Raw genomic sequence first — 15,144 nt, forward strand, 5'->3', positions numbered from 1 at the left:
TGACCAGGAACTTACCTACCACCACCCCAGGGAGACTTTCCACTCCCTGCCCAGGGTATCTCATGGTCTCCATTTCACTCACAGCAGCACAGTGCATGGGGGTGCTGGAGGCAGAGAAAAAAGATTTTAGAAACCTCATAAGAGGGACGCCTGGGTGGCTCAGTAGTTGAGCGTTTGCCTTCGGCTCAGGTCATGATCCCAGGTCTGGGGATCAAGTCCTGCGTTGGGCTCCCTACAGGGAGCCTGCTTCTCCCTCTGCCTGTGTCTCTGCCTCTCTCTGTGTCTTTCATGAATAAATAAATAAAACATAAAAAAAAACCTTATAATAAAGATCTATTATCTAATTTAAATTTTACCTCTATTCCAGACCATTAGGAAAGAGCCACAGAAGTGAGAGACATAAAGAAAGAAACACACATGGAGTTCAGACCCAGGCCATTCTTTTGAAAATTCTCCTTGTTCTGCATAATGGATCTATTGATGTGGTCAATCAACAGGAACAGTTCCATATACAGTAAATTCTGATATGCAGCTTTCTACATGCTGGCATGAAACCAGAGTTTGACTCTGATGACCCTAGGCACTAAGAGATAATGTATGAAATTTGTTGATACATATAAAGTACATTGAAGCAGTGTCTGGAAAATAAAAGGTTTTAATACATGTTAGCTGGTATTATTATAATCACAATAGATTGTACTTCCAAGAGGATAGCTCATATGGGATCAAATATAATATTAGCTATAGAAATGGTTTTGGCCTGGAGCACCTGGGTGGGTTAATCAGTTAAGCATGTAACTCTTGACTTCAGCTCAGGTCACAATCTCAGGGTCAAGGGATCAAGCCCCACATCGGGCTCCCCACTCGGTGCAGAATCTGCTGGAGATTCTCTCTCACCCTCTGCCCCTCCCCCTGCTCTCATGTTCTCTCTCCTCAAAAACAAACAAACAAACAAACAAACAAATCAAGAAAGAAAGAAAGAAAGAAAGAAAGAAAGAAAGAAAGAAAGAAAAGAAATGAAATGGTTTCAGTCTTACTCTTAGAAAGTAATAAGCCATATGTTTCATCTATCTATCTCATGGTCCCTTGGTGGACAACTGAGTTTTTGGCATCAAGGTGACCTCTTCAAATTCCTTCTCCTAAAAAAGACTACAACCCATCCACCCCACCCCCACCCCCAGGAACTTCTCACCAGGCCTGCTGACTCACTCACGAGGCTGCAGTGAGTAACTTTATCTCTTGGTGTTAGGAAGGAAGCCATGCGAGCAGTGGGAGAGGACATCTGTAAGTTACGGTGAGCGGCCACTATTTATTTATGCAATATCTGCTCTGTGCCAAGGAGAGGGATTAATCATTAATCATCAAAGCTATTTCATTCTCTGTGTTCTACAGAGACCAGGCAAGAAGAGAAACAAAGAAGCTTCCTAAATGCCCTTGGAAAAGCCAAAATATTTTTCTCTTTTATAAAAATAAAAACTTCATCCTACAGAAGATTCCGACTCCACGGTTGTGACGCTCAGCTACACGCTTTTACAGACTCATGCTGCTTAACACAGAATTTAAGGGGGAAAAAAGAGTTCATTATCAAAAAGGAACTTACCAGTATTCAAGGGTACTAAAGCAGTATTTACCTGGCATTTCTTTTTCCATTCTAAAACATGTGTTCACAAGGGTGTAAGGAAACCCAACCATCTGATTACACAGGCGACAGGCCATCCACTCTAGAGGGCTTGCAGTCCCCTCTGTAATGCGCTGCCCACTACAGGAGCTCAGAGGCCATAATCCAGTGGCTCAAGATCGTCCCAACATAAAATATTCTTTACTATTGCCAAACAAATATGGACAAGAAGTGTCAGTGTTTTTCTATCTAAATTTAACCTCCCGGGCACTGGGGTGGCTCAGTGGTTGAGCATCTGCCTTTGGCTCAGGGCATAATCCTGAAATCCTGGGATCGACTCCCTCATCCGGCTCCTCACAGGGAGCCCGCTTCTCCCTCTGCCTGTGTCTCTGCTTCTCTCTGTGTCTCTCATGAATAAATAAAATCCTTAAAAAAATTAAATTAAAAAAAATAATAATAAACTTAATCTCCCCAAATCTTACAGCAAATACCATGTCTGATTCTTTTATTTGGAAAATATAATTATAACAGGTCACCTTTTCAACATAGTGTTCTCTTGAGTAATAAAGGATTACCAGAGAGCTCACACGCGCGATTGTGCCATATACAAACACAGGCTTTTTCCTTCTCGTCGAAGAGCAAGGGCCCAGGTAGTAGGGGAAGCAGAAGAGGTTGGGAACACTAATAAAGAAAGTACCCATGACAACACACAATAACCCGGCAAAACAAGAACTGTTCATGACCATGGCTCATATTCCCATTCCCATTACACCCGCCTGGCTCTACCAGTCCCGCGACACGAGCGCTTCCCCTACAAACTCTTCACACAAAACTGCCAGTTCCATGGCTTTGAGTATGACCATCAAGAAAATGCTAAGGTTATCTCATCATTTTATATGAACATATCAAATTCCAGAAAATAATAAGAAAGACCAAAATATTTCCCTACTGTGAATTACGCATCTAATTGTGTAGTCCCATGAGTGAAAAAGCCCAGAAACTGGGAATCCAGTGCTTTGTGGTTTATTTTGGAATCTTACATTCCTGAAACTTTAGTCCCATGTTGAAGGAAGATGCCTTTCTTATTCACTCCCTCTATAAGCCTACTTTTTAAATGATCTCAATATAAGACTACTGATTAATACTAATTTAAGAGTGAAAACGCCTTTCATCTGTTTGACAAGATGTGACAAGTTAAGTTTTTTTAAACTTTAACTGAAGTCCAAGAAACAGAAGAAATAAGAAGGAAAGCTCTGTAAGAATAAACCTCGAACATCTTGGGACACCCAGGTGGCTCAGCAGTTGGGTATCTGCCTTCGGATCAGAGCATGATCCTGGGATCCGGGATCGAGTCCCACATCGGGCTTCCTGCAGAGAGTCTGCTTCTCCCTCTGCCAGTGTCTCTGCCTCTCTCTTTCTGTCTTTCATGAATAAATAAATAAATCTTTAAAAAAAAAAAAAAAACCCTCGAACATCTAAATGGGATTACAGAGCGCTTACAAACTGGATTGGGTAGGAACATATCAAAATGGGTTTGCGAACGTTCAAAATTTCCAATTTGTTTCAATTTAACACAGTTCACCTATCGTTCAAATGTCCTAACCCCCTCAAAATACTTTCGACTAAGTGTTAAACGCCGGTTACGACCACACACAAATAAAAGGATAAACTGAGTAATAACGCCACTGGTTGAAGACATTTTTTCATGAAGTTTTTTCCAAGGATCATCTGAAAAGCCCACTAGCAAAGGAAGAGAGTCATGATTCACAAAATCCCCTTGTTTTGGGAACCCTCTTACACTGTTGGTGGGAATGTGAACTGGTGCAGCCACTCTGGAAAACTGTGTGGAGGTTCCTCAAACAGTTAAAAATATACCTGCCCTACGACCCAGCAATTGCACTGCTGGGGATTTACCCCAAAGATACAGATGCAATGAAACGCCGGGACACCTGCACCCCGATGTTTATAGCAGCAATGGCCAGAATAGCCAAACTGTGGAAGGAGCCTCGGTGTCCATCGACAGATGAATGGATAAAGAAGATGTGGTTTATGTATACAATGGAATATTACTCAGCCATTAGAAACGACAAATACCCACCATTTGCTTCAACGTGGATGGAACTGGAGGGTATTATGCTGAGTGAAGTCAGTCAGTCGGAGAAGGACAAACATTATATGGTCTCATTCATGTGGGGAATATAATAGTGAAAGGGAATATAAGGGAAGGGAGAAGAAATGTGTGGGAAATATCAGAAAGGGAGACAGAACGTAAAGACTCCTAACTCTGGGAAATGAACTAGGGGTGGTGGAAGGGGAGGAGGGTGGGGGGTGGGAGTGAATGGGTGACGGGCACTGGGGGTTATTCTGTATGCTGGTAAATTGAACACCAATAAAAAATAAATTAAAAAACAAAAACAAAAACAAAAAAAAAAACACAAAATCCCCTTGTTTTGAGGTACAAACCTGTGATCAAGAAACATTTCTCAATTTTTCTTCCTACATTTTACCTCTTCCAGGATAAGGGAACTCCCATCTTTTTGCTGATGGGATTATTGGGAGTAATCCTTCGTTCCCTCTACCCCTTCTCCCCCAGCACCAGTCAGACAGGACAATCAACATAACTGGACTCCTCTGAGTAGGTACACAATATCCGGCCACAACTTACCCATCCAGAAGGTTCATCGTGGTGGGCGTCACCTCGGCAAACAGAATAACTTTCCCAAGTCTCTTTGTCTGCAGATTTTGTCGGTAGATCTCTAGGTTAAAATTTTCTGAAGAGAAGGTGCCCACGTCTGTGACCACAGGTAGAGCAGATGGGGTGATTTCTATTTCAGACGTGTAGGATGAAAGAAACTTAAGGGACAGCTTGCTGGATTTTATTACTCCTTCAGGATCCACATGTTCTCCCAGCCACTGCATAAGAGGGTCCAAGATTTCCTGCATTATAAAGAAATGAAGAGGTCGTAATTCGGCATTACATTAGGTGACGGTAGCCTTTCCCTAAAATGCCACTTGGTAATGTAAGTACTTCCTAATTCATGACCAGTGAGAGCTAAGTAACATATTCCAAACATCTACGCTATCATACGATAGACAGGAAGTATTTGGAGTATGTCTACACGATGCAGGTCCACTTATACATGGGCTTTTTTCGGTAAACACTGTTCAGTGCTGAAAATTACGTTCTCTTCCTTATGCTTTTCTCAATAACCTTTTCTTTTCTCTAGCTTACCTTATTGTAAGGATACTGTATATAATACACACAGCATGCAAAATATGGGTTAATAGACCGTTTATGCCATTGGTAAGGTTTCCAGTTAATAGCACGCTATTACCAGTTAAGTTTTGGGGAAGGCAAAATTATATGCTGTGGATTTTCAACCTACACTGGTAGGGATGGGGGGGGGGGGGATTCTCCTAATCATCACATTGTTCAAGGGTCAACTGCAAACCATTCAGAAGCCAGGATCCAAAGAAAAAAATATAGCTCCTTATTAAATTTTCTATCCAGCACTATGTCCTATATCCTTCAAGTCTTCTCCAGCTCTAGAGCTCCTTAGTAATTCTCTAAGTCTGTGCATTTTGCAGGAAATGTACAGCTTTATACTTTCGCCTCTCAAGGAAATTCCTCCTCCTAGGCTGGGGAAATACTGTAAAATGCCAGTGAAAGCAGTCACAGAAGGGCCACCTGGATGGCTCAGTGATTGAGCATCTGCCTTTGGCTCAGGGTGTGATCCCAGGGTCCTGGGGTCAAGCCCCACATCAGGCTCCCTGCGAGGAGCCTTCTTCTCCCTCTGCCTGTGTCTCTGCCTCTCTCTGTGTATCTCTCATGAATAAATGAACAAAATCTTTAAGAAAGAAAGCCAGCCAGGGAAGACAAAGTACTAATACAATAGCTATCACTCTCCACCACTGGAGGACCTCCACCCTGTTCTCCTAGACAAGCTGACCACCACCAGCCACTGATAGGTCACCAGTAGTGGGGAGGACATGACTTTTACATCAGAAAATAATGGGGAACCCAACAGCTGCTTTCTCTTTGTCTGAATATGGGTCCAGGGGGGAGGGGGTTGGGAGGGAGATAGAATCTTCCAGAAACCTTGCCCTAACCCAGAACAGAGTTCTAATTCCTAAAACAAGAAGGGGTCTTGGAGGCTCCTGGAAGGCTGCAACATCCTCTCGAGCCCTGGAGGACTTCCCTTCAGGGTGGGGTACAAGGTGGGGCACCAGGGAAACATGGGATCAGAGAGGAGTTATTACCCCGAGAAGCCAATACCAAATGTATTAAAATCAGACAGTTGGGATGCCTGGGAGGCTCAGTTGGTTAAGGTACCGACTCTTGGTTTCAGCTCAGGTAATGACCTCAGAGTCATGAGATCAAGCCCTGTGTCAAGCTCTACACACTCGGCACGGAGTCAGCTTCTCCCTCTCCTTCCCCCTTAGCCCCTCCCCCACTCACACACACTGTTTCTCTTTTTTAAATAAATATTTTTAAAAATTAAAAAAAGGTGTTAAAAAGGTAAAATAAAACATACACATGAAAATGGTAAAATAAGCATTAACTACGATAAAAACATCAGATTCAAGTAAAATGTTCTGTGCCTTTATTCAACAAGCATTATGATATTATAAGGTCCCTACCATATGATAAACATTCTAAGTTCTGAGCTTCAATATTGAACAAAGGGGCCAAAGTTCTCATCCTCAAAAGGCTTACACTCTAGCATGGGAGTCAGATAATTTTGAAAAATTCAGCAGCACAAGACATCAAACGTTAGTAAGTCCTAAGTGCCAAGGAGAGATGATACGCAGAGAGGAGAGATAAGAAATGTTGGAGGTAAGGGGATCCCTGGGTGGCTCGGCGGTTTGGCGCCTGCCTTTGGCCCAGGGCGCAGTCCTGGAGTCCCGGGATCGAGTCCCGCGTCGGGCTCCCGGCATGGAGCCTGCTTCTCCCTCCTCCTGTGTCTCTGCCTCTCTCTCTCTCTCTCATGAATAAATAAATTAAAAAAAAAAAAAAAGAAATGTTGGAGGTAAGCCATTGTGCAGAAGGCAGACAAACCCAGGACGGAGAGATGGAGAGAAAGAAGGTAGGATGACATAACATATGGAATCACATCACTCTTCTTTATTTATACAGACAATTCCAAGGAGGAGCAGAGGCTCCAAGGGAGCACGATGCGGCAGGGAAGTGCCAGGAGGACAAGTGGATAGAGTTGAGGGTAGAGGCACCCACACCGGACAGAGCCATCAGGTCTACCGTGGGGACTCGGGCTTTCACTCTGGGGGCAATGAGGAGCCCTGGAGGCTTCAAGAAAGGGGGTGTGGTGACTCCCTGGTCACAGTCACAGCAGGATCATTCACTTTGCCAAGAACAGATTAAGGGGGAAGCAAACAAGTGGGAACAGACACCACCAGTCAGGAACCCTCTGATGTTCCCAGGAGGGAGATGATAATGCCGGCACAGGTGCACCAGTGGCCATACGAGTCTGCGGTAGAGGCTGCAAGATTCACTGACAGATCACATCTGGGACGTCAGAGGAAAAGAAGGGGTCAAAAATGAGCCCACGCAACTGATTCGGCCAACTTTATTTGTAAAACAAGGAAATAAAAGCTCACTTCTCTTTAAAAAAAAAAAAAAAAGAGCCCAAGATTTCTGGCCTAAGCACCTAGAAGGATGGAGCTGCCACCAGAAATACTGAGGGAAGGAACAGGTTTGGATGGGAAGAGTCAGTTCTGGGCACATCACTTTTGAAATATTGGTTAGAAAGTGCATGGGAAGGGACACCTGGGTAGCTCAGCAGTTGAGCATCTATCTTTGGCTCAGGGCATGATCCCGGGGTTCCAGGTTCTGGGATTGAGTCCCACATCAGGCTCCCTGTGAGGAGCCTACTTCTCCCTCTGCCTGTGTTCCTGCCTCTCTCTCTCTTTCAATGAATAAATAAATAAAATCTTTAAAAAATGCATGGCGGAAATGCTAAGTGAAGTAAGTCATTCAAAGAAAGACAATTATCATACAGTTTCACTTACATGCGAAATATAAAAAATAGTGCAGAAGATCATATGGGAAGGAGGAGAACTGAATGGGGAAAAAAGTCAGAGAAGACAAGCCATGAGAGACTCTTAACTCTAGGAAACTAACCGAGGGTTGCTGGAGGGGAGGGGAGTGAGAGATGGCGTAACTGGGTGATGGGCACTAAGAAGGGCACCTGATGTGATGAGCACTGGATGTTATACTATATGTTGGCAAAATGAATTTAAATCAAATAAATAAATAAAATTTAAAAATAAAGGAAGTAAAGAAATGCATGGAAGCAGAGAATAAGCAGGACGTGTCAGTCAGGGACTTAGGGGAGAGGTGCACACCAAGGACATAAATTTGGGATATTTCCAGACTACACCTGATAATTTGAAGCCAGGAGACAGGCTGAGAGCAATGAGAGAGTATCCATAAAAAGAGGGGTTCCACTGGTTTCCTGGGGCTGCCATTACAAAGCACCATAAACTAGAGGGCGTAGCAGAAATGCGTTCTCTCACAGTTCTGGAGGCTGGAAGTCCAAAATCAAGGTGTTGGCGGGGCCACACTCCCTCTGACAGCTCTAGGAGAAAATCTGTTCTAGGCTTCTCTCCCAGCTTCTGGTGTTGCTGGCAATCCCCGGCTCCCTTCCCTCTGTCTGTGTCTCTTGTCCTCTTCTTAAAAGGACACTAGCCATATTGGATTAGGGCCAGCCCTCGTGACCTCATCTTAACTGGATTACGGCTGCAAAGACCTTATTTCCAAATAAGGTCACATTCATAGGTTCTGGAGATCAGGACTTCAATGTACCTTTTAGGGGAACAAAATTCAACCCACACCGGGTATCAATGCTTAGATGTCAGAGAGATGAGGAGGAGTCTGCACAGGACACTGAGAAGGCAAAGGAAAATCAAGTGTGTGTGTGTGTGTGTGTGTGTCTGTGTGTGTGTCTGTGTCTGTGTAGAGTGCAGGAATGCCCTAGAAGTTCTGGGCCCAGTTTCACAGGCAGCAAGACAAGAAGATGATGGTAGGGCAGTAAGAAGAGGCCTGAGCAGTAACCACCAGGCTGCAAGGCAGGGCCTATCTGGTGCAGGCAAGTCTGATATTAACAGGGGAAGGAAAGAAACCACAGACTCTAGGAACAAAATTTGGGAAGGAGTTTCCTCTAGGGGAAAAAAAAAAAAGACTGGGGCAGTGGCTACAGGGAGGAAGGGAGTCCAAACAGGTATGGTTTGGTTAAATAAGAGTAATAACAGCATGTGTCTTAATGATGATGTGAACTGTCCAATCCAGAAACGTAACAGGTGAACAGGTGAGGGCTGCATCCTACTGCTCAAGCACAGAGGTCAGCTTCAGGAGCAGAGCCTTCAACCACTGGACGGACGGGGTTCACATCCCCACTGGAGACAGCCAGCCTGTTTCCCCACTGATTCGCAGCCCTCCCTCACTCCAGCTGGCCGGAGAGCCATCCAGGACAGCCCTGCGAACTCATCTACCACTACTCTGCTCTCAGGCCGCAAGGAGGGAGGGAGGGAGTCCTGTGCCGAAGGCTGTTGACATCATCTTCGGATTCCTTCTGTTTTTCCTCAGTAAATAAAGTGCAAGATCAACAGCTAAGAGTGAAAAGAAAGAAAGAGGTTTGAGAGGGCAGAGTGAGAAAAGGAAGGAAGTGGGGGAAACTGAATGAACAAGTAGAAGTATTCAGGGTCCACTTCAGGTTAGTGTTTCTGAATTCAGAGTAAGCAGGGCGCACAATTCTGTGCTTTTATCCAGCCACACTGCGCTACAGAGCTTCGCAGAATAGATGCAGAGGAAGCTGAGGGGGGTATATAAAGCAGCAAAGTAACCTGACCTACTGTAAATGAGGCCGGGATGGAGATATGAAGATAAATAGCAGGATAATCCTGGCCTAGGAAGTCACAATCCAATGGGGAAGGACAGCTAGAAGAGCACTCCAGAACAAAACCGGAGAGGACAGTTCCAGAGGGAAAAGCAAAGTGCCCCGGAGGAGCACAAAATACAAAATGATTCTGTTTGAACAAGTACCAGAAAAGCTGTCAGAAGGCGGCAAGCTGAAATGAGCTACCAGAAGCTACAGTACTAACTTTCCATCTTTGCATGAAGAACCAAGATAAGTTTTATTTTTTTTAAGATTTTATTAATTTGAGAGTGAGCGCCAACAACAGAGCATAAGCAGAGGGAGAGGGAGTAAGAATCTCAAGCAAACTCCGCAGCGAGCAGGGAGCCCGACGCAGGGCTCGATCCCAGGACCCAAGGATCATGACCTGAGCCGAAGGCAGACCCTTAACCAACTGAGCCACTCAGGTGTCCCTCAGGATAAATTTTAAATAGAATATTCCCTGTTCACTATTATTTCTTTGATATAAATTCTATTGGAGGAAGAAGACAGAATGAATAAATAAACATACAAAAGGAACCCTCTGTTATTGACTGAACATCTGTGTCCCCCTAGAATTCACATTGAAATTGAAATCCCCAATGGCTCTTATAAAAGCAACTCCCCTCGCCCTTTCCATCAAGCATGGACACAGTAAAAAGACAGCTCTCTGCACCCCAATAGAGTGTTCTCCCCAGAACCAAACAGGCCAGCTTGATCTCAGATGTGGAGACTCCAGAAGTGAGAAATAAATGTCTGTTGTTTATAAGCCCCCATCTGGTCTATGCTATTCTGTTTCAGCAGCCTGAACTAAGACACCTCCAAGCCTCAAATCTGGCCGTTAGTTATAACCAATGCCTTAAACTTTGGTTAATGCTCCTAAAACATAAAGTGAACAGCTCTGAAATGCCTTCATCACATTCCCCAGGAGAGTCAGAGGTCACAAGGGCAGCACAAAAGCTACGGACACCTATGGGTGAATAGGTTAAATCACAAAAAGGGGAAATAATCTGGATGACCAGTACTTCTTAACTAACTGCAGGTTTCATTAACTCCATCAAAGAGTTAAATGGTTTCTCAGCAGCTATAGGCAATGTAAATCTCCATTCGAAGTCAATGAAAACAAAAAGAAACAGCTAGAACTGGGTAGCACTTTCAGAAAGGGAATAACGCAGGCAATCTTCTCTGGAGGGAATTATCCTACTGGTCACCTATACTCGTTCATCTAAGAAATACATATGGAGCAGCCAACTAGGTCTCAAGAATAGTACCACAGAATAAAGAGAGAAGGAAAGACCGGTCTGTATACACACGACTACAACCTAGTATGACAAGTGCCTAAAAGATTCATTCAAACTATTCAAATATACACATCCTTTGGCAAAGTGGATCAACCTGACCTGTCAAATTTAACCACTTTTTCTTATTTGCATACAAGTTAGGAGCCAGATTCTCAAGGAATTGCATTATCACTATTATGCCTACTAATTACAAAAGTAATATTCCAAATTATTTGTTTTTTTAAAAACATTTTATTTATTTATTCATGAGAGACACAGGGAGAGAGAGAGGCAGAGACACAGGCAGAAGGAGAAGCAGGCTCCATGCAGGGACTCGATCCCAGGACTCCAGGATCACACCCTGGGCCAAAGGCAGGCGCTAAACTGCTGAGCCACCCGGGCTGCCCGAAATTATTTGTTTTTGAAAGCAATACTTAAAAGATACACAAACATGCAAAATAAAATCGATGAAAGCAAGGCACATGGATTTTTGTTCTTTTGCCTCTTTCACATAATCTCTCAGGACTTACCCACAGCCAAGTAAATTACTCAGAACAAATATAATCTAAAAGATATAAAAAGAGATCTGGAATCTCTTAAGAAAAATAACTGTAGACCACCTATAATTTTCCCAAATATTTATACTCACTATAGTGAAATACAACTTAAAGTTATCAAATAAAACTGAGTACACAGGAAGCACTTAGGCTCCTCCTTCCATCATCCCTGAGTAGGGTAATAAAATTCTGGTTGCAAGACCTATCAAAATTACTACCTGTTTGATGCCAACCTGCCTGATACATCCTCTCAGATGCACTCAAGTTACAATGACTTATTGCAGAAGTAGTTGCTAACATATATAGGAGAAAAGAATTAATTCATGATTCTTAGCTTAACTCTACTAATGACCACCAAGACAGTATGGAAATGCCACCCCCAAATCTACCTAACTTTTTGAATTCAATCACCAGAGTGTAGCAAAAATGTCACTTCTTTAGGGAAGACTTCTCTGACCCATGACCCTCCCAATCTAGATTAGAACTCTTATTCATAAACAGTGACTTTATAGCACTTATCAAATTACAATTCTATAATTTATATAACCATTTATTCAATGCCCACTATCTTGCCAGAATGTAAGCTCCATAAAGACAACATATACACATTTCTGTCTTACTCCCAACTGTATCTGTGGCACCCAGATCTAACAAATAGTCCATGCTTAATAAGCATCTACTATATAAATCCATATGAAAATCCTTACTAAGAAAAATTCCTGAAACACCTGAGTGGCTCAGTGGTTGAGCGTCTGCCTTTGGCTCAGGGCATGATCCCAGAGTCCCAGAATTGAGTCCCACATCGGTCTTCCTACATGAAGCCTGCTTCTCCCTCTGCCTATGTCTCTGCCTATGTCTCTGCCTCTCTCTGTGTGTATCTCTCATTAATAAATAAATAAAATCTTAAAAAAAGAAAAAAGAAAAATTCCAGGGGCACCTGGGTGGCTCAGTTGTTGAGTGTCTGCCTTTGGCTCCAGTTGTGATCCCGGGGTCCTGGGATGGAGTCCTGCATCAGGCTCCCCACAGGGAGCCTGCTTCTCCCTTTGCCTAGATCTCTACCTCTCTCTTTCTGTGTCTGTCCTGAATAGATAAATAAAATCTTTAAAAAGAAAAACTCCACAAGTTATAAATAGATACAGATATAGATATAGGTACAGATATAGATATGTATTCCAAGAGGTAAAATCCAAAAAAGGCACTGATAAGAGGTCTTGATATGGATACGTAAGCCTCAAAAAGAAATCTGAAATCTTTGGACTCATCGGTCCTACTGAAAACAAAACAACTGCTATCAAATTTCACAATGAAATTCATAAAAGCCTTCCAATTAGTGTTATTTTGTTAATATTTAAAGCACAAGAATATAGTATTTACCTTTCCTTAAGATTTCAAGCTAATTGAATACAATTCAGGTGAAACCAAAAACTGGGGCAGTCCCAGTGCCACAGTGGTTTAGCACTGCCTGCAGCCCAGGGCATGATCCTAGAGACCCTGGATCAAGTCCCATGTCAGGCTCTCTGCATGGAGCCTGTTTCTCCCTCTGCCTGTGTCTCTGCCTCCCTCTGTGTGTGTGTGTGTCTCTATGAATAACTAAATAAAGTCTTTAAAAAAAAAAAGAAATCAAAAACTAAATGTTTTATAGTCACATAAATGCTAGCCCTTTGAATTAGTCACAGCAGTAGGGAAATATTAGCCATTCTCAAGAAAGGTGAATATGGCTTTATATTTCTTATTGGGACGTGTTGCACATGACATGAAAACATATCCTAATAAGAAATGTGTGGGACAAGATGACAGGAACCCACACAAAAAAAGTACTAGACTAGGGTACCTGGGTGGCTCAGTGGTTGAGCATCTGCCTTTGGCTCAGGTCGTGATCCCAGGGTCCTGGGATTGAGTCCCACATCAGGCTCCCTGCAGGGAGCCTGCTTCTCCCTCTGCCTGTCTCTGCCTCTCTCTATGTGTCTCTCATGAAAAAAATAAATAAAATCTTAAAAAAAAAGTACTAGACTAGCAAACAAATTTAGCAAGGTTGCAAAATACAAGGTCAATATACAAAATTAGGTGTATTTCTATATACTTACAATGAGTACTTGAAGTCTGAAATTTTGTTTACACACCATTTTAAATGGAGTCAATAGATCTAAAACATTTAGGGATAAATTAAACAAAATGTGTCAGACCTATACACTGAAAACTACAAAACAGTCCTGAAATAAAAATGTTAAAAGCCCTGAATAATTAAGAGATATACCATGTTCATGGATCAAAAAACACAATAATGTTAAGATGTCATTTGTTCTCCAAATTGATTTATGGATTCAATGCAATCTCAATCAAAACCCCAGGCTTTTTTTGTAGAAGTTGATAAGTTGATTCTAAAACTTGCACAAGGGCAGCCTTGGTGGCCCAGCAGTTTAGTGCCACCTTCAGCCCAGGGTGTGATCCTGGAGACCCGGGATCAAGTCCCATGTCCAGCTCCCTGCATGGAGTCTGCTTCTCCCTCTGCCTATGTCTCTGCCTCTCTCTCTCTCTCTCTCTCTCTCTCTCTCTCTGTGTATCTCATCAATAAATAAATAAAATCTTTAAAAAATAAATAAATAAAAAATAAAACTTGTACAGAAATGGGAAAAGACCTAGAATGGTCAAACAACTTTGGGAAGAAAGTTGATTTCAAGATTTATTCTAAAACTGCAGCAATCAAGACTGTATAATATTAGCATACAGATACAGATTATTGAAACAGAATAGAGGACAGAAATAGAGCCACACATACATATGCAATTGATTTTTTATAAAAGTGCCAAGGTAATTCACTTGAAAAAGTATCATCTTTCAATACACGGTGCTGAAACAATTGAACATCCATATGCAAAAAACAAAACAAGACAAAACAAAACCTTGGCCCTTACACCTTCCAGGTATACAAAACTTGAAACAAATTACAGACCCAAATATGATACTTCCAAAATAAAATAAATGAGAGAAACTTTCTGACTTTGGGATAGATAAAGCCCTTCTCAGATAAATAAAAAATATGAACCATAAAAGAAGATAATAAATTAAATTTCATTAAAATTAAGAATTGCTGCTCAAGAGATAATATTAAGAAATAGGAAAAGACAACAGACTGAGAGAAACTATTCTCAATACATATATCTGACAAAAGATTTGCATCCATAAGATAAGAAGAACCCTTAAATCAAAATTATAGGAAATTTTTTTTAAGATTTTATTTATTCATGAGAGACACACAGAGACAGAGAGGCAGAGACACAGGTAGAGGAAGAAGCAGGCTCTATGTAGAGAGCCCGACAGAATTATAGAAAATGTATTTTCAACTTAGAACATCAATGAAAAGACATGAGCAGACACTACCCAAAAGAAAACATCAGCTGGCCAATAAGCACATGAAAACTTGCTTAGCACCATTTGTCACCAAGGAAATGCAAATTAAAACCATAACATGCTACCACTACACATCCATTAGAATGGATAAAATTTTAAGTTCTGATAATATCTAGTTTTGGCAAAGACATGAAATAACTGGAACTTATAGAGATTACTGATGTGAATATAAAATGGTACAGTGAGGGCACCTGCATGGGGCACCTACACCTGGATAAGGAGTCCAACTCTTTATTTTGGCTTAGGTCACAATCTCAGGATCAAGAGATGGAGCCCTGTATTAGGCTCTGCACTAAGCAGGGAGTCTGCTTCTCTCTCTTTCTCTCTTTGCCCCTCCCCCTTCTCATGTTTTCTCTCTCTAATAAATAAAT

At 42.2% G+C, this 15,144-nt stretch overlaps 1 protein-coding gene and 1 long non-coding RNA gene across 8 annotated transcripts in view; one reads left to right on the top strand and one right to left on the bottom strand.

The window, feature by feature from the left end:
* The window catches only part of HLCS (holocarboxylase synthetase), a 226,248-nt gene that overhangs the window by 141,073 nt on the left and 70,031 nt on the right, over positions 1-15,144 (bottom strand). For all 7 annotated transcript variants that reach the window (XM_038581462.1, XM_038581461.1, XM_038581460.1 and 4 more), the window contains one exon: positions 4,284-4,555. In XM_038581462.1, the coding sequence (XP_038437390.1) occupies positions 4,284-4,555 (272 nt within the window). The remainder of the gene's footprint in view (positions 1-4,283; positions 4,556-15,144) is intronic.
* Positions 6,290-7,287, top strand: LOC111093562. Its single transcript, XR_005382355.1, has 2 exons — positions 6,290-6,455; positions 6,756-7,287. It is a non-coding gene; the product is annotated as an uncharacterized LOC111093562 (long non-coding RNA).

Source organism: Canis lupus, chromosome 31 (assembly GCF_011100685.1).
Source record: "Canis lupus familiaris isolate Mischka breed German Shepherd chromosome 31, alternate assembly UU_Cfam_GSD_1.0, whole genome shotgun sequence".
In the NCBI taxonomy this organism is placed as follows: Eukaryota; Metazoa; Chordata; class Mammalia; order Carnivora; family Canidae; genus Canis; species Canis lupus.